Here is an 18,012-nt window from a genome sequence, read left to right on the forward strand (position 1 = left end):
TTATCCCTACTTGGCTTTAAAGCTTTGAGCAACATGTTCTCATCACTGACAGGATGGTTGTTAGAGAAAGCAAAGGAATAAGAAAGCATGTAATAAATCCATTAATTATAAGAAAAAGCGGAATGAAATAGCTTACCTAATTTTCACTGACAAAGAAAAGGAGCTTCTCACATCAGTCCTAATTCTTTTCTTCAAAATTCTCATTACCCCCCCCACCCTTTCTCCCTGTGCATTTAAAAGTACGAAGGACTCATCCACACGGGAGCTAAATTTAGATATGACACTGCTTGTGCATCTTTTTTGTGGCATCCACACAGCATCCTCCTCACCCTGCTGAATTCAGATTTTCTGATCTGCAGATAATCTAATAAGAGAAGAAAATCCAGTAAGAAATTGCAAGTTGTCCAACTGTGGACACACAAAAACATGTTATGTGAGCAGGTTTTTTTACAGGTGTGCTGACATTTTGCTGTGTGTCGACCCTGTTGTTGTTGTTTTGCCTACTATGCAAATTTTTCAATGTGTTCAGTTCTAGAATTATTAATATTTATGACTGTACAGAATAGCATTGACATTGGCTTTCCGTCTCATCAATAAATGCTATTTTGCCCACTAACCACTACTCCTGGAAAAAATTGGATACTTATTACTTACATACTTTTACTCAGAAAAAAGTTGCACTTTCTTCAGTGGGATTTGGTTCTGAATTAGAGTACAATCCTTGGTATTTAAATAAGTGATCCTGCTTCTTATCCTTGCATGTATATATGTTCATCTATAAGCAGACATCATTCTACAGCACAAAAAGTTTGTGAGTTGCACAGTCAAAGATTTTGACTATCTCTCTTGGCCTCTCTTTTCCCAAGTTGATCCCAAGTACTCAGAGGAAGTACGAAGTTTTAAAGTAATGGGTGCAGATTGCCCCCTACTGTCCAAGGAAAGAGGGGGAAACAACAGAAACTTCATACCAAAAAGCCTTCCAATTAAGAAGTAGCCAATAAAGGATGCTTCCAGACTGTCACTATTTTGGGGTGGAATTCAGTCACATACCAGCAAATTCAGATTGGACTTTGCAATAAGGAAAGTGATGGTGAAATGCAATGGAAAGTGTGGAATAATGCTTGATACAACATTATATAACCTCCCTGCAAACAAATCAATATGAATGCTCATTAAATAGCCCCTGTCGTCAAATCTCCCCACAAACAAATCAGGATAAATAATAAACAGGTCATCAGAAGCACCCCAATATGTTTTTAAATAAGAATAGAATGGACAATCATTTTGATCTGAAAGCGGTATAGTAGCATATACCTAGTAGCCAATCAAATTGACAAAAGTAATTACAGTCGTACCTTGGAAGTCAAACAGCCTAGTTCTCGAACATTTTGGCTCCCGAACTATCAAAACCCAGAAGTGACTGTTCCGGTTTTTGAACCTGCTTTTGGAAGCTGAACATCCGATGGTGCTTCCACAGCTTCCAATTGGCTGAAGGAGCTTCCTGAAGCCAATCAAAAGCCGTGCTTTGGTTTTGGAAGTCGAACGGACTTCCAAAACAGATTCCATTTGACTTCCAAGATACGACTGTATTTATAGCCTGTTCTACAGTTGCACTCGGAGCAGCCCTCATTAAAAAATATCATGCAAGTGCATTTTGAAACAATTAAAAATTAAAAGAAGAAAATACAAACCAACTTTAAAAACAAAACAAAACCCTAAGTTAGTTTTAATCAGTTAGGAATATTTTTATTGTGTGCAACCAATGACCATTACAATGAAACTCACAAAAAACAATCAATCCTATCTAAGAGTAAGTTCTTAAAACATACAGTTCTCATAATCATTTAGATTAAAACAATCACCTTGGCAGTTAAGATTGTGTTGGGTCAAAAATGTAGCCCATAAGTTTCTCATTGCTAGTAAATGAAAAGCTGTAGTAGAAAACAAAATGAACTACTCAGCCAGCAACCATCTAATTTTGCAGAGAAGTTTTAAATTGGTCGATTACAAGCTACCTTTTCAGCTCCTGTCTAAAGTAGCTTAGAGAAGAGACCAAGCAGATCTCAACTGCAAGGGCCTTCTGGAGCCAATCCCTTTATTTATGCCATGACTATAGAATAAGTTCAGATGAACACACACATCTATTCACAGTATATACACTCATCTGAAAATGTATGTGAGTGTTTGATGGGGTTATAACATTTCAATCGGACATTTGCCAAATTTACAATAAATTGTTGATGTCTTTACAAGTCTTCAGGTCATCTCTTGAAGTGGGTCAAATCACAAATAAGGAACGCAGAGCCCTCCAGTTGTTGGGGGACTACAATTCCCATCATCCTTGGCCACTGACCTTGGTGGCTGAAGCTGGAGTGCTACAGGTTCACAATCCTTGTTCTAACGGATATGTTTGTTTTGTGCTGTAGTTAATAAAGATGTATTCATTTTCTTTTAGAGGAGGGATTGGGAACCTGAAGCCCTCCAGAAATTGTCGGACTCCCAACTCCCAACAGCGCCATTGCACAAACTGGTCTCACTTGATGTTGGATATCTCCTATTATTCAGAACTTTAAACTATGACACTCAGGCTGTGTACACACTAACCCATTTCTAGCAAAATAATAATAATATAGATTTTCTCTCTAGAATTGTTCATGATCATCCTCAACATGTTGCTTTCAATCTAGATTGATTCTAGATCCTGCCATCCAGAAGAGTCGGTGTGGTTACCTGAAAAATCCTCCCCTTGATTATTCCCTGCACATACCCCACATGAATGAAGAAAGAAATGGTGATTGTGATCTTTGTATACACCCCCCCAAAGCATCATTGGACAAGTGTAGATACACCTCTACATTTCTGGGACCACCTACATCTGTATTCAAGTGGACACATATCTGCAGTGAGCTTTTATTTTCAAAATGAAAACAGTTTCCCAAGAAGGGCTTTTCTGAGGCAGAAAAATATATAGATCTGGACTGTGTGTGAACTATATAAAAAAACAACAAGGTACTCAGTTTCCACTGATTCTAGAAGTAAAGTGTCGTGTATGCAAACCTCAGACAACCAAGTTAAGTAGAGATCTGTGTGACAGATCTTGACTATTCCAAACAATTTATGCAGAAAGCATAGTTGACAGCTACAAAAGAACAGAAGACACAGTTACTTGAGCATGGACAGAGAAGGATAAGAAAAATAAAGCCTAACGTTCAACATACATATCTTTTTAACATGTAGTATACATAAATATTGGCACCACCTATATGATGTACCAGCTAGCCAGGACAAACAGACCATAGCCTATATGAGAATGAAAAACAGAGACTTTTTCGACTGTAATACTTCCTTAAGTAAACAAAATGAAGGACCAAATGTTTTTTTCAGGACTGATCCCCCCTCCAAAGTGTTTTCCTTTGTAAATACTGTGGATTTTGCCCACCTATGTACCATCAATGTAACTTGACCCCCACTTCCCAAGTAAGGCTGAAAGAACAGCTTCAGGGGAAGCCATTTCTATTGCTGCACAAAGTGGCAGGGGGAGGTTAACCCCCCCTTCATCTAGTACCATTGCCTAAATCTAGTCTTCGCCCCAAAGAGCTGCTTGTAAAGAAAGATTAAGGAGAGGGGAAAGAGCCAATCATGGATTTCCCATGTCAAGTCTGTTTTGGCACTCACAAGAATTACTTTGGGCGCTCCCAGCAGACTTCTGATTTGTTTCGAGAAACCAAAAATCATCAACCACAAATTTCTTTTAAAGCTCCCCTGAGTTTCGGAAAGTGTTTGCTATGCAGTATTGGGAGCAGCTGCTGGAGAAACACAAGACCAAAGCCCCCACTGGGCAACCAGAGTTATTCACAGGGTTCCCTGGACTGAGGCCAACTCAGTTTAACAGCCTGATTCATAATGCATTTATTTAAGACAAAATACTTGGATTTCTTAATCCCATTGTGTAACTGGGACTCAGTCAGGTTAAATCCAAAGAATTCAGCTTGCCTTGATTGTGGACTACTGTTAGTATTAGAGGGCAATTAAGTTTCAGATGCTTTAGAGATATTCCTGGCCTTGATTATTGTAGACCACTAATTGTCCAGGCTGAGCATTCGGGAGAGTTTGATTTTTGCAACTGGTTTTTATTGAAGAGGTTTATTTTTACTAATGTATATACCCTGTAGTTGATTAAATTGGGCCTGGATGCAATGAGGTCATAGGTTTACCTTTCAGTTCTGTTTTGCAGTATCCGGGTGCCAAGTTTATCCCCAGGTGCTCACTTAAAGCAGGCAAATATTGCCCTCTTCTGTTTTTAAAAAAATATATATGTCAGTTTCTGCTGCCAAGAGATTTTTGTTTCAGAAAGGAAATCTATTTGAATTTTATGGATTTTTAGGTATGGGTTCAGGGATGCTATTTTTTGTTTCTAGGGAGTGAAAAGGGGGGAGGAAAGGGTCAATTTTCAGCAAAGACTGAAGGTGCTGCTTTTGAGGTTGTTTAAAGCTAAAATGTAAAATGTGTTTGTTTTTAGGGGGGGGTTCTTCCCATGTTTTATAGCACATGTTAATTACTGTAAAAGTAACAAGAAACAGGCAACCACTGAAGCAAAGCAAATTTACATCTTTTAGCATGCAGATGCAGTACTGGACACAATACAATTCAGAATACAAAAAATAAAGTTACAGCAATTTCCCAAACAGCAGTGTCATGCAATGAAACTAATAAAGTGGTACCTCGGGTTAAGAACTTAATTCGTTCTGGAGGTCCGTTCTTAACTTGAAACTGTTCTTAACCTGAGGTACCACTTTAGCTAATGGGGCCTCCCGCTGCTGCTGCGTCACCACCACGTGATTTCTGTTCTCATCCTGAAGCAAAGTTCTTAACCCGAGGTACTATTTCTGGGTTAGCGGAGTCTGTAACCTGAAGCGTCTGTAACCCGAGGTACCACAGTATTGAAATGTTGAATACTGGTGCTAATACTTCAGCTAAGAAAAAAAAGCTTGAACGCAATCCTTTGTATGCGTTTTTAGAAGGGACTTTCTGCCAAATAAATGTTCGTAGGATTGCAACCTTAAACTCTCTCTCAGGCCCACTTGTCCTCATAAATCTTATTTGAACAAAACACTCTCAGTTTCAAGTTCAGATGTATGTTAATTTCAGGTGGTCACATGGCTTTCCTTGTAACTTTGTACATGGTGGTCCTTACACATCTTATTCATTTAAGGGTTGTATAATGAGAACTAATGTGAAGATGTGGTTATAATATTGGACTAAGGCCTGGGAAATCAGGATTCTAGTCCTCACCTTGGGCCAGTCACTGTATCTCAGTCTAACATACCTCACAGGGTTGGTTGTGATGATAAAATGGGTAGAGGGAAAAGAAAGTATGCCACTTTTTGCTCCTTGGAGGAAACGTGGGATATAAATGTAATAAATAACAGAACTAAGCAGAGTGCTTCAGGACAGAAAGGAAAGGAAATGTTGGGACGGGGGGGGGGGGGCTCCATGCTCTCCCTGCAGTTTGCCCAGGGCAAAGTGGTGTGTGAGCTCATGCAAAACTCAATGTAAGATCTTGCCTCTAATTAAGAGCCACCTAGTGCTTTGTCTTTATGAAACTAGGGATAATGTCAATAAATAAATAAGCAACTGTATGAGGAAGTCTGGGTGCCTCCAGACTGTATTTTATAGGAAGGCTGCAAGTGCATACCACAATATCAAGCTTACGCGTTTAAATTGGATTTAAGCACTTGCTTGCCCTAACACTACCAATCCACCTTTAAGAAAATCAAGTTCTTGATGTTTAGAAAACGATAGGGAAATGCACAGTGTGAGATGAACAAATTACAGGAAGACGTCTAAACACCCTACAACCAAATGAATATATGAATGCGGATTGTCATGTAGTAGCCCCACAAACAAATCAGAATGAATGCTCAATTAAGACTGGATATAATAGAACCCCCACATTAGCTTTGTGTAAAGCAAATCAGGATGAATGCTCAGTCATCTCCAGGGGTTGTTTTGTTATTTATTCCAGATTTCTTCAGCAGCTGTGTTAGAGATGAAATAGTTCTACCTATGCTACCCTTTCTACGTGACATTTAATTGAAGTGTACTAGCATACAAATAGCTGGGACCCAAATACCTAAAGAAAGATGTGCATCCTTTCTGATGCTGGAGGCCCAGACCATGCAAAACATTATAGGTCAGAATCAGCCCCTGGATTTATGCATGCGACAACGGCCGTGAGAGTTCTAATAGCACAAGGATGGAAGACTGAAGAAACCCCAACTAAAGAATCATGGCAAGAAAAATTGATGGACTATGCAGAACTGGCAAAATTGACATATAAGCTACGCTACAAGGATAACTGTGACTTTAAAGATGAATGGGAACCCTTTCCCATTTGAAGACGCAACAAAGCGAACTGGACTCCTTGGCTGGCTTTGTTCACAAACTTTTCTATTGATGACAATCAGCTAAATAGTTTGAGAATCTATACAACTGTGTAACATGCAGAAAACAGCATTCTTAGAGAAATCAAAGACTGGAACTAAGGGAAGCTGGTGGGTGGGTTTTGTGGGGGAGGGTGGGGGAAGGGAGGAAAAATGGGAACAAAATAAGGATGATATGTTTCTGGATAATATGTTTTGTTTTAATTTTGAATAAAAAGGTTTTTTTTAAAAAAAGAATCAGCCCCTGGAACTGCACTTGGACGCCCAAGAGCAAACGGCAGGCGAGAGTCGAGGGCGCAATAGTTCCCGAAGAGTCCGCACTGTGAAGCGCAGCCTATGAATGCTCGGCTGTCTTAAAGGTCCTCCCGGTCCAACGTGGCAGGAAAACACAACCACGAAGGGCAAGAACAACTGCTAGCTCTGGGAGCTTAGCGGTGTGGCCTCTTCCCTCCGGGCAAACCAGGTCCCTGACGTCCGTCTGCCGCGTTAAGAACGTAAGCTCGACGGGTGACAAAAGAGCGAGAAGGACAACTCGGTGCAGCGCGGCAGCAAGGCTACAGAAACGCATTTGGACTGCAATGAAAGATCCGCATGTAAGCAGTCTCCTCACACCAAGCGCCCCCACCCGGCTGCGTTAACTGATGCAGGAGCGCATCGTTGCTCCGGCATCGTCTTAACATAGCGCGTGCGCAGTTGCGCTCTCGTCTCTCCATTCCTCCCGCCTTCCTAGAAGAAGGCGGTGCGAGAGGCTGAAGCGGGGGCGGGGCTTCCAGAGGATCCTACGCCAGAGCCCAGCCCCACCTTCGCCGACTGGGAGGAGCGTGAGCTTGCTTCCTCCGCGCTTGATGGGTCACGTGAACGGAAGTAGGGTTCGATCATTTGCCCCGACCTGCCCGTGCTTCCGTTCTGCTCTCCTAGAAGATGACAGCTACGCTGTCCAATGAGGAGGCAGCGTGGGGCGCGCGGAGGTGGGCGGCCTGAGAGCGCGAGTTCGGAACTTTGGTTTGACTTTGGTGGGGAGGTAAGAGGAGCCTCCGGTGGGGGGGGGCGGCTGTAGCCCGGCCGCTAGTTCCTTAAAGCAACCGGCCGCGTGTCTAAGGGCGTTTGAGGCCGCCGTAGGGGGTTGGGAATCAACCGTTAAAGACGTGCTTCTGTCGGTATCCCAAGGCTTTCTTGGGAGCTCCGATGAGGCATTTCCTTCCTCCAGCTATGGGTTGCCAACGTCGGCCCTTCTGGAATGCGCCTGTGCCTCTGGAACGCGCCGTGTGGCAAGGTCACCAGGTGCAGCTTCTGTCCTGAGGCGCTTTTATTTTGTCCAGGGACAAGAACCCTTCCCCTCTTGCACGCGCTCTTGAAACTGTTACCCTCTTTCTGGACGCCCGCACCCCCAGGGCCAAATCAGTCTGCCTAGGGAACACCGTTCCCATGCACAGTTGCCAACGCAGAGATGAGAAAGGTTTCTCGAAAGTGTTAAGCCAGTTGCTAGGTGAATGGACTGACAAATCTACTTCTCAGTATCTTTTCTAGGCATTTTGCTGCATCAATGAAAAGCACTCAAGCTTGGAGTGCTCCTGGATCCAACTTTGTCATAGAATTGTAGAGGTGGAAGGTACCCTGAGGGTCATCTAGTCCAACCTCCAACTCTGGTTTCTCTTCAGATCGTATAAATCTTTCGCCTTTTGCAAACTTTGGACAGTTCAGTGCTGGGCTGAGTTCAAGATGCTATTCTTGGTATATAAAGCCCATAAGGCCTGATCAGTTTACTTAGCCAGTATGTGTGAACTGCATTCCTTTGATCTTCAGAATTGGCACTTCTAATGTACAAGTGCTGCCATGCGAAGGAATGACTCCTTGCAAAGTCTGCATGGGCATAGCCAGGATTTTTTTGGGGGGGACAGCTGTCTCCCTGCCCCTCCTTGGCCCCCAAAGCTTTCAGCATGAAATAAAATTGTAAGACTGTCATGATGCTGGCAGTGGGAGGGGGAGCAAAGGAGAACACTGGCTGCTGATCTGGGAAGGAGAGAAAACAGCAGCCAAGGTCTCTCTGTCATCATCATCATCACCAAGTGCAAGGTGTGAGGGATGGGACCTGGGTGAACTGTAAAGGAAGAAGGAGGGACAGGGTGAGTTGTAAAGGGGAGGGGTTAACTGGGATGGTGAGCAACACAAGCAGGGGCATAGGTAAGAGAAGATTAAACCAGGGGTCACCAACTTAAGGCCCATGGGCCAGAAGCGGCAGGTGGAGGTCGTTTGACCGGCCCCCAAGCTGCCCCCGAACTGAGCTGCCCGCTCGTGCGCTGCGCTAAGGGTGTATATTTTCCCTCATAGGGCAAATAGCACCTTCTGGGGGAGATGGTTTTAATTTTCAGAATGGCATAGTGCAATCCAAATCCTCCAGCCGTGCAATTTAAATTCTACCTATAGTTCCTATATAGTTCCCTAATCTAAACCCTTTAAAAGTATGCCTCATTTAGCTTTTATGTTAATAGGATAGAGGGGGAATGAATTTTTAACTTATTAGGGATCTTACAATACATCTGTGTCAGAAAATGATGGATTTTTTATTTATTTATTTTTTTACAAACCATTAGATTAGGACTTTGCTTTGGAAGGCAACTGGAAAAAATAGGAAATAAAAACTCCAGTCGCAATGGGTTATACTTGATTTCAAAGTGTTCTGATGATCACAATACTAGTGGAGCTTATCCTTGGTCTGTAGAAGCAGTCTAAGAAATGGTTAGTTGTAACAATGTATGTGTGGTGTATGTGTACATATACATTCTCTTTCTCCTCACCCCTCAGCATCTACTTGGAGTCCTGAGGAGTTCCTTCCATTAGTAAACAGAGCTGGTCACAGTGTACTTGGTGAATACATCGGGTGTTTAGTTCCCCCCACCTTGTGTCTGGTGTGGGGGAACTTTGAGGCTTCTCTGCCTTGGCATGAAGTGCACAATTACTGGGGGCAATGTGAAAGGTGAGGCAAGATTAACTATTTGGATTTGGGGTGGGCAAAGTTGACTATTGCTTGATGTTTGACCAGGAAAGGGGCTTCCTGTATGGTTACAAGAAGAAGGGAAGCCTCCTGAAATGAGCTTCTAAACCTGTGAAGGCAGGAGTAGGGAACCTGTCATTCTCTAGCTGGACTTCAGTTCCCATCAGAACCAGCAAGGCCATCTTTCAGGGATGATGGGAGTTGTAGTCCATCAATGCATGGACTACAGCTTCTCTACCCCTGTTATAAGGCGACTTTCCTGATGAGACGATAGCCAGTGAGAAGGTGTGTGCGTTTGTGTGTGTGTGGAGGGTGGGGTTATGATACCTGTATGGGAGTGTGACGTGAGAAGAATGACATGTGTTTTGGCATGTCTGGGGCTTCTGAGTAAATAATAGACCCAGGTGGTTATTTAATAGAAGAGGGATTCTGCAGGGGATGGTCTCAGCCTGCACAAAGAGGCAGGCTGAGGTAGAATGCAAGATCAGACATCGGAAGAGGCTTATGTTGATCCATACCTGCTCAGTGTTCTTTTGTCTCTTGTGCAGCCCTGGGGAAAGCGGTGCACTCTCTTTCCCGTGTTGGAGATGAAATTTACATTGAGCCTCTTCAAGAAGGGGTAAGGTGACAGGCTGGGAGGTGTAGGGAAGGTCTGTCTAGTGTGTTTATTGCTTATAACTCTCAGAATGGAACGTTTATCAGTGAGACATCATCTGCAAGCTAAGTGAGGGGAGTCTCTGTTGCAGAGCAGCAACACTATCCTGGTATTGCAATCACTCTGCATGGCTGGGGATGGGCTTTGCGACCTTGGACTTGGACTGCCAGCTCCCACTTGTCCTGGCCAGCACATCCAGGAGTCAGGGAAGATGGGGGTTGTAGTCCCGCAGCATCCAGAGAGCCACAGGTTCCTCTGGCCTCAGCCATTGCAGCTCTCTCATTGATCAGCATGTTGTATGTGCTGGGAGCTGTTTGATGATGCAAGTTTGTCCTGTTTTGGGGGCAGAAATGCTGTTTCTTTAGAAAGCAGGATTTGAACTACTTAGGACAAGGAAGCTAAGAGGGGTGTGAGGAATCTTCTCTGTGACAATGATGGAGTTAGTGACACTTCCCATCCTTGTTTCCCCAGCTCTCCTTGCGAACGGTCAATGCGTCCCGCTCGGCCTACGCCTGCTTCCTGTTTGCCCCGCTCTTCTTTCAGCTCTACCAGCCAGGGGAATCGGAATCTGACTTGGATGCAGGTGGTTTCCGGTGCAAAGTGCTCATGAAGGTGAGGGGCCCACATGGGGCTGTTGAAAGGTCAGGATGGGGCAATGCAGGCTTTTATCAGAAGACCAATGAACTCCAACCTGGTACTTGTTGCCTATAGTTCTCTTTGCAAGCACCAATGATGGCCTGGTCTGCGCAAACACCCCATATGTACCACTTTGTACTGCAGGTGATAGTGGTGAAAAATCACTGCATAGTTGCAAAAATGGCATGTTAGAGAAGAAGCTTGGCTAAGTAATTCTCTGACATTTAGTTATTTTTTTCACATGCGCTATTGTTTTTTTAAGCAAAGCAGCAGACACTCAGTGGGTTGAGTGGTTGAAATGTGCTCAGTATTGTGCTGCACAGATCCTTCCAAGTCAAGGATTTTCCATCTCCCTAAGTTCTGTTCTGATAAGATGGTGAAGTAATAGGTGTCTCAGTAAGTATTAGAAATGATGCTGAATGGAACTTCCAGGTTGAGGAGCAATATACCTCTGAGTAACAATGCTAAGGGGAAAAAACTAAAGGAAGGACATTGCCTTAATGCCCTGCTTGCTAGCTTCTCAGAAGCATCTAGATAACGATGGTCATTGGAAAGCTGCTTTAGATGGATTCTTGGCCTGATTCAGCAGTGCAAGGATAGGTAGAAGAATGTTTTTGGTGTTTGTGTGTTTCAGAGTGGAGGAGAGCTTTCAATATACAGGTTGTTTTTATAAGCCACTGTGATTTTTCACCCTCTGTTGATTGCCACAAATACCTTCCAAGGCTTAAAGAAACGAATGCCTTCCAAGCTCCATCTGCAGCTCACTTAAGGTCATTGCACTTCCCTATTGTTGCTCAACTAAGTGGCAAGAAAGCAGTATTTGTGCAGACTTTCAAAACTGAATTGTTTTTACTCCTCCTGGAAGTAACTCTGCCAGAATCAGAGCACCCCAGCTCAGTTCTCTGAGACAAAGTTAGTGGCTTCAGCAGTTGAGTGTTTTTCCCCCCATTACATTCGTTATATCCCATCTTTCCTCTCTGTGGCATAGGTGGTCTCTGTTTTCCCTCAGTTTTATCCTCATGACAAACCTGTGAGGTAGAACAAGCCTAGAGATAGTGTCTGGCCCAAGATGACACATTGAAGCTAAGTGGAGATATGAACCTGAGTCTCCCCAGGCCTAGTCAGACACTAACCACTGTCCCACACTGGTCCTGGCTTTCCCTTTTGAGGAAACCACATGCACAGAACTCTGGCTTTCCTTCTCGTTCCCTCCAGTCTTTCCTGGCTATCTTCCGCTCACTCCCCTCACTGGAGAAGATGGTGGAGAAATGCCTCATCTCGCTCAGTTCCCATGCTAGCCGGTTCCGTGTGAAGCTGTACTGCAAATATGGTGAGCGTTTGGGGTGGGGAAGAGGAGGAACCCTACTTGGGTGTGCAGATTGATAAACTGGAAGATGTAGAATCCTTGAAATGTAGTCTGGGAAGGGACCCAATGGGTCCTTTAGTCTAACTCCCTGCAGTGCAGGAATCACAGCTAATATGGTAGGGATAAATATGGCTGAAAGTGTGGCCTTGAGTGCCATCTCCAGTGCAGTCCATCAGGCTGCCGGTACTGAGTTAGGAGACAGGGCCATGAGGTGTTCCAGATGCATGGGGAGAAAATAATACAACCAAAAAAGGGAGTGAAGATCAGTTTTGTGAGTCATGAGCCCTCTGCCTTGCTTAATCTTGAGGAGCAAAGAGATGCAGAGAATCCACAACCCTGAGTAAGGATCCTAGCTGGTTTCTGCAAAAAAGCATAATTGAAGATCATGGTCCTGTTCTAATGGGGGCAGAGGGTAGGGACACAGCGGTGACTGATGTTTCCCAAATGTGAGGGTTCTCACCAGTGGTGGCTAGTGCCCGTTGAGACTGGCAGGCCAGAAGGCAGAGAGGCCAGCAGGAGGAGAAGCCAGAGCCAATGGTAGGCAAAGCCCACTAATTCTAGCTTTATTTGTGCTTCTTTTATTGTATCTGCTTTTATCTTTCTCTATCCCAGTGAACAGCATTTCCATTGAAAACGCTAGCATAAGCTTATTTCATTTAATCAGAATCCTCATTTGGAATCCCACTGCACTTTTGCTTTAAACTTCACGGGAAAAAGAAAGGTTTGTATGAATAGAAACAAGCTTCTCAGTTTTTTCACTTCTCCATTCTTTCACACGGCAATTTGGTGGTTCAACCACTGATCAGCCCATTTCACTTAATGCAGAAGATGGAGGAATCTTGAGATGCATGAGAAGCAAGAGGAGATGGAGGCTGTGCTGTGTGAAAGCTTTGCTTCCACCCTACAGGAGCAGTGCGCCTGGCAGACTTCCAGATTGGGACATTTAACCTGAAGGTGTCTTGGCATTCTGCAACAATCAAAAGCACTTTTCCAGCGACAGGTGTTGCTCGTGCAGTAATCCAGTCACTATCTATGCATCTTGAATCTAAAGATTTGTAGCAACATGAACTAGCTGTAACAATTCCATTTTAAAACAAGGCTTTAAAAAGTATTTCGAAAGAAAGAAAGAAAGAAAGAAAGAAAGAAAGAAAGAAAGAAAGAAAATACTTCATTAGAGTTTTTCCTCCATCCCCAATGTCTGGTGGCTGCTGCTCTTTTCCATTTTAAGCCTGGGGTGGGGTAGACCATTGCTGCCTTCTCCTTATGTCTGCTCCTTGCGTTGCTCAGAGTCTTCCGGGAGACAGAATGCCCTGGAGCCACTTCCCACTGTGACATTCTTTATCTATGTCTCTGCAGGTGTCATCAAGACCCATGACTTGTCATTCCAGGACTGTGAATCCCTGCAGGCAGTCTTTGACACAGGGCAGTGCGCTCATGCTCTTCATGCCCCTCCCAGGTGGGACCATGGTATGGTTGAGAGAGATTGCAGTATAGGGAGAAGGGAATGGGATGGATGAAGGTTCTTGCAATTGATGTGCATAGATCGGTCTACTTATACTAAAGATGCATCAACTGCAGCGTGGAAGGAATGAGGAACATGGGTTGCTATTGGATCTGGGAATCAACGGATGCTTTGTGTGTGCTGATGCTGTGCCATGGTTCTTTAATTAGGGCAAAGAGTATTATATGCAGAAGGAAAGTGGGGATGTTCAGCCACGAAAGCCACTTCCCCCTCTTATCACCTTTCTCTGCCCCTCCTTCATCTATTTCAGGCTATTGGTGGATGCTGTGGTGCATTTTCCATTGACACAGGCTGAGGTGACCCTGAGTGCCAGCCCTTCTGGGAAGGTGACCTTGCGCAGCTACCTGGAAGAAGAGACAGGTGAACTGCCCGCCGTGACCCGGCTTCCATCTTATCCCCAGAGCCCATCAAAGGATGGGATACTTAATTTGCCCATCTCAAGAACCTTTAGATCACATATGAGGGCATCCTATATGTGCAACTGGGGATGATAGGAGGTGGAGAGTTCCTGCAGGGTCCCTGGCCTGCCTTTATGTGGCTAGAAGTTTCTCCTTAGCAGTTTTCTTGTGGGAAGCGTAGACAGTGGTAGCTGTCAAACGAGGCCTTCTTTGATCCCCACCTCTCCCTCAGAGCCCAGCCGGATGATGGTGACTGAGCTCTGTTTGAGCGAGGACGAGTTCCAGGCCTTCCGTGTCAAGGAAGAGACACAAGTCACTTTCTGCCTCAAGGAATTCCGGGTGAGTTTGCTTCCCCTCTCCTTGCCCTCATTTGAAATGGGTGGCCTTGTGCTCTTTCCAACCTGTTTCACCTCTCTCTAACAGGGCCTTCTGAGCTTTGCTGAGTCCTCAAATCTCCCCCTCAACATCCACTTTGACATCCCTGGCAGGTAGGCCTTCACGAGGGATGTTCTGGAGGGGAAGCACCTTCGTGGCTAAATGAAACTCCCTTCTGCAGGAGGCAGTAGGCCACTGAATGCCAGCTGCTGGGAAACATCTGCATGGGAAGGGTTACAGTGGTGCCTCGCAAGACGAAAATAATCCGTTCTGCGATTCTCTTCGTCTAGCGGTTTTTTCGTCTTGCGAAGCAACCCCATTAGTGGCTAAGTGGATTAGCGCTATTAGCGGTTTAGCGGCTTAGCGGCTATTAAAGGCTTAGCGGCTGAGCTGCTAAAAGGCTATTAGCGGCTTAATGGCTTTGAAAAATGGGGAAAAAAGCGGGGGGGGGGAAATGGCAAGACTCGCAAGACATTTTCGTCTTGCGAAGCAAGCCCATAGGGAAATTCGTCTTGCGAAGCGCCTCCAAAAACGGAAAACCCTTTCGTCTAGCGGGTTTTCCGTCTTGCGAGGCATTCGTCTTGCGGGGCACCACTGTAGTTGCCATCATGCTTGCGAGCTTCCTAGGGGGACCTGGTTGGCCACTGCAGAAGCGAGAGTGCTGGACCAGATGGTCCTTTGGTCTGATCTTGTGAGGTTGTCCAGAAGAGCAGCCCTGGCTTGTTGCCAGTCCTGTAACAGCCAGCAGCCAGACTTTGTTTGCTTCATTGCAAGAGTAGGGTCCTTGGCTCCATTAGCTGCAGCTTTCTCTGCCATCCCCCCTTGATTCCCCTTTAGCCCCCAAGCCTGTGCCTTGAGAATCCTGCTCTCACCAGTTCTCTCCTCGCAGGCCAGCTATCTTCACCCTGGAGGACCCTGTGCTGAATGTGCACCTGGTCTTGGCCACTCTGGCTGAGAGAGAGAGTTCACAGAAGAACAGCAACAGGTAAGCAGGGTTGAAGCTCCTGCACCACAAAATCTGGCACGCCCTGAAGTGGAGCAGGGTGCAGGGAGGATCCCAAAGGACAATGACATATTTGGTAGGAGCGCCGTCTCTGCTTGGCACATTTGTTGTTGTTGTTGTTTAGTCGTTTAGTCGCGTCCGACTCTTCGTGACCCCATGGACCAGAGCACGCCAGGCACCTCTGTGCTCTTGGCATCATTTTGTCATAGGTGTTTTTATAGCATAGTGAACAGATCTGCCTGTCATTTTCCAGTCCTGACCTGAGCTACCATCTTAGCAGCTATATACAGTTGCCTTGGTTACTCTTGGAACAGCTCAGTGTCTCAGCTTTCTGTTAAACATTTTATGTCATTTTTAGCCTTTTAAACTTAGGTAGTTTGTGTCAGTGTGTTTGGAACTGGGGCTTGCTTAAATGGATAAGGATGTGAGAGATGAAGGCCTTATGAAGTCCCTTCCAACCCTATGATTTCCGTCTAGCTTATTGAACTTCTCTCTTGGAACCCTCTTGTCAATAAAACAAACACCTTAGTCATGAGTCCCCAAAAAGAAACCATTTCTATTTGTTGGGGTGTCTCTTCACAGAAAGTGCTTCCTCACAGCTCTGCTCCTATATCTCTCTCATGCCAGCACATCCAAGCCTGCTTACGATTTCGCCGGTGATGACATCGATGCCTACATGATAGCCATGGAAACCACCTGCGAAGGCACAGAGGGGGCAGAAGCCCCTCCCAGCCCCACCTTCCCCTCGAGACGCACCTTTTCTGATACAAGGGAGTTGGAAAGCGATCTTGAGGGAACTGTGCCTGGCACACCGCCACAAAAAAGGGTACGTGCAGAGGGATCAGAGCATGAATGTGTAGTGGAAAGTGTGAGGCATTGTGGCCCTGCAGACCTCTTGACCACACCCACAATTCTAGTGGGTGTGCATTCAGTGGTTCAGAATGTACCCATAATGCAGGAGGCAAAAAAAGGTGGAATCTGTTTCAGTACAGGAAGGCGTGATAGGCATAGTCTGTTTCGGCAGTGTTCGTCCACACAGTACAGGTCACAAGAGGGTGCATGCTGAGCCTTGGAATATGTACCTGCTAGAGCTGTAATATGTTGCACATCCCTTACTTACTCTTGATTCAGTTAAAAGTTCATTGAAACTAGACTTCCATGGAAAGCAAAGAGGCTGTAGTCACTTAACAGCTTGCTTGTTCATTGGCCCTTAATCATGACTATTTGGAGCTGGAGCAGAGCCATAGAATTCCAGTGGCAGCAGTCAAGCTTTGGTAATGGCACGATTGCAAAATCTGGGTTTTTTAAGACAGTGGAAGGGAATCGGTAGGGTGTGGTAGAAACTAGACACTTAAGAGATGCTGTTAGTTTGGGAGTGGTTTGGAGGAACATGGAAACTAGCTGAACACTCAGGTCCTGACCACAACATGCCCCCCACTGAATGCTATATGCTTATTTTCAAGTATATTTCTATGGCCTTCTTAACCTAATACATTTTTAATATTATCAACCGTGCAAGATTCTGGTATATCAACAATGTACTATTTCTAGATCTCTTGCAAACCTGCACCCCCAAGACATGTCTTTGCCCTGCTTTTGTTTCATTTGCAGTTCCGCTCCTTGTTCTTTGGGTCGGTCCTCAGCCCATCACAGCCCTTGGTCCACTCATGTACAAGCCAAGAGGTGTTGGCAGAAGACAGTGAGGGAGAAACGTGAGAGGTCCCCCAGCTACTGGTGCATGATAAGACACCTCTACTGCTAGAAATGAGATGTTTCAAGCTAAGCAGCTTGAGCCCTCTTTTGGGTTGGATCCCAGGCTGCCCCTCTTCAGCTCTCCTGCTGCTCCCCAGAGAATCAGCGCTGAATTGTGTTCTTCCATCATGGAGGGGAAAAAACCTTCTGTAGACAGAACCACATTGAGACATGACACATAGATCTACATTCTTTGCTAAAGTATTACTGCACGTCTTTGAAAGGGAGGCGGATGCGAGAGATTAGACTTTCCTCCAGTGTGTTTGTGGCTAACATCCATAGATGTAGAATACTTATTTTCTCATAAATTTTTTAAAGATGTTTTGACTGTGGTGTGAATTGTTGCTGTGGTTATCCATCAGTTGCTGTAGCCTTCTTTTTACTGCCTTCCACTCCACGCCTCTTGAGCCAGCCTTCTCTTCCTCCCTTGTAATTAACCTGTTTCATTGCTAAACCTATAATTTAGCTGTTGGGCAGATGGGAATTGAAGGTTGATTACAGGAAAGGGATCTGTAGCAGCCAGGGTGGAATTAGTAAACTGCAGTACTATGTAAAGCACAGGAGGTAGCAGAGGAGAGCATTGCTATTTCCTCTTTCCTTCTGCAGGCAGGTGAATAGATTTCAGCCCTAACTACAAGCATCAGAATCATTGGCAAACGTACTTTGTTATCCTCTGTTGCCACAATATAAAGTCACTTTAAGAAGTCCGTCCCTCTGGTAAAACAACGGTGCCCAACCACAGTGCAGGCCTGATGTCTTTTCCAGATGGACTCCAGGGGAGGCAGCCAGCATTGTGCTCTTATCACATTTTGGCTTGCCAGGTAGAACAATCCTCATCCTGTGCTGCTCTAAGGGTTCTCCTAACACCTC

The 18,012-nt window shown here is 45.0% G+C and overlaps 1 protein-coding gene and 1 long non-coding RNA gene across 7 annotated transcripts in view; both read left to right on the forward strand.

Annotated features, from left to right (window-relative positions):
• Positions 1–6,544, forward strand: part of LOC128419306 (uncharacterized) — a 34,208-nt gene extending 27,664 nt beyond the window's left edge. The window contains exon 3 of the long non-coding RNA XR_008331829.1: positions 6,026–6,544. This is a non-coding gene — a long non-coding RNA (uncharacterized LOC128419306). The remainder of the gene's footprint in view (positions 1–6,025) is intronic.
• A 734-nt stretch (positions 6,545–7,278) lies between these two features.
• On the forward strand, positions 7,279–17,463 carry RAD9A (RAD9 checkpoint clamp component A). Of its 6 annotated transcripts, none has more exons than XM_053399715.1 (12): positions 7,279–7,464; positions 9,246–9,417; positions 9,984–10,054; positions 10,562–10,702; positions 11,942–12,056; positions 13,449–13,548; positions 13,865–13,974; positions 14,245–14,351; positions 14,436–14,500; positions 15,277–15,372; positions 15,973–16,216; positions 17,002–17,463. In XM_053399715.1, exons 2-12 carry the CDS (start codon positions 9,384–9,386, stop codon positions 17,104–17,106), a joined length of 1,188 nt encoding a protein of 395 aa, XP_053255690.1. In that variant the 5' UTR covers positions 7,279–7,464; positions 9,246–9,383; the 3' UTR covers positions 17,107–17,463. The 6 variants fall into 6 exon arrangements, with proteins under 6 accessions (XP_053255690.1, XP_053255708.1, XP_053255727.1 ...); XM_053399733.1 differs by having other exon boundaries at positions 7,279–7,411; XM_053399752.1 differs by having other exon boundaries at positions 7,284–7,464; positions 16,018–16,216.
• Positions 17,464–18,012: the final 549 nt, after the last annotated feature.

This window comes from Podarcis raffonei, chromosome 1 (assembly GCF_027172205.1).
Source record: "Podarcis raffonei isolate rPodRaf1 chromosome 1, rPodRaf1.pri, whole genome shotgun sequence".
Taxonomy (NCBI): Eukaryota; Metazoa; Chordata; class Lepidosauria; order Squamata; family Lacertidae; genus Podarcis; species Podarcis raffonei.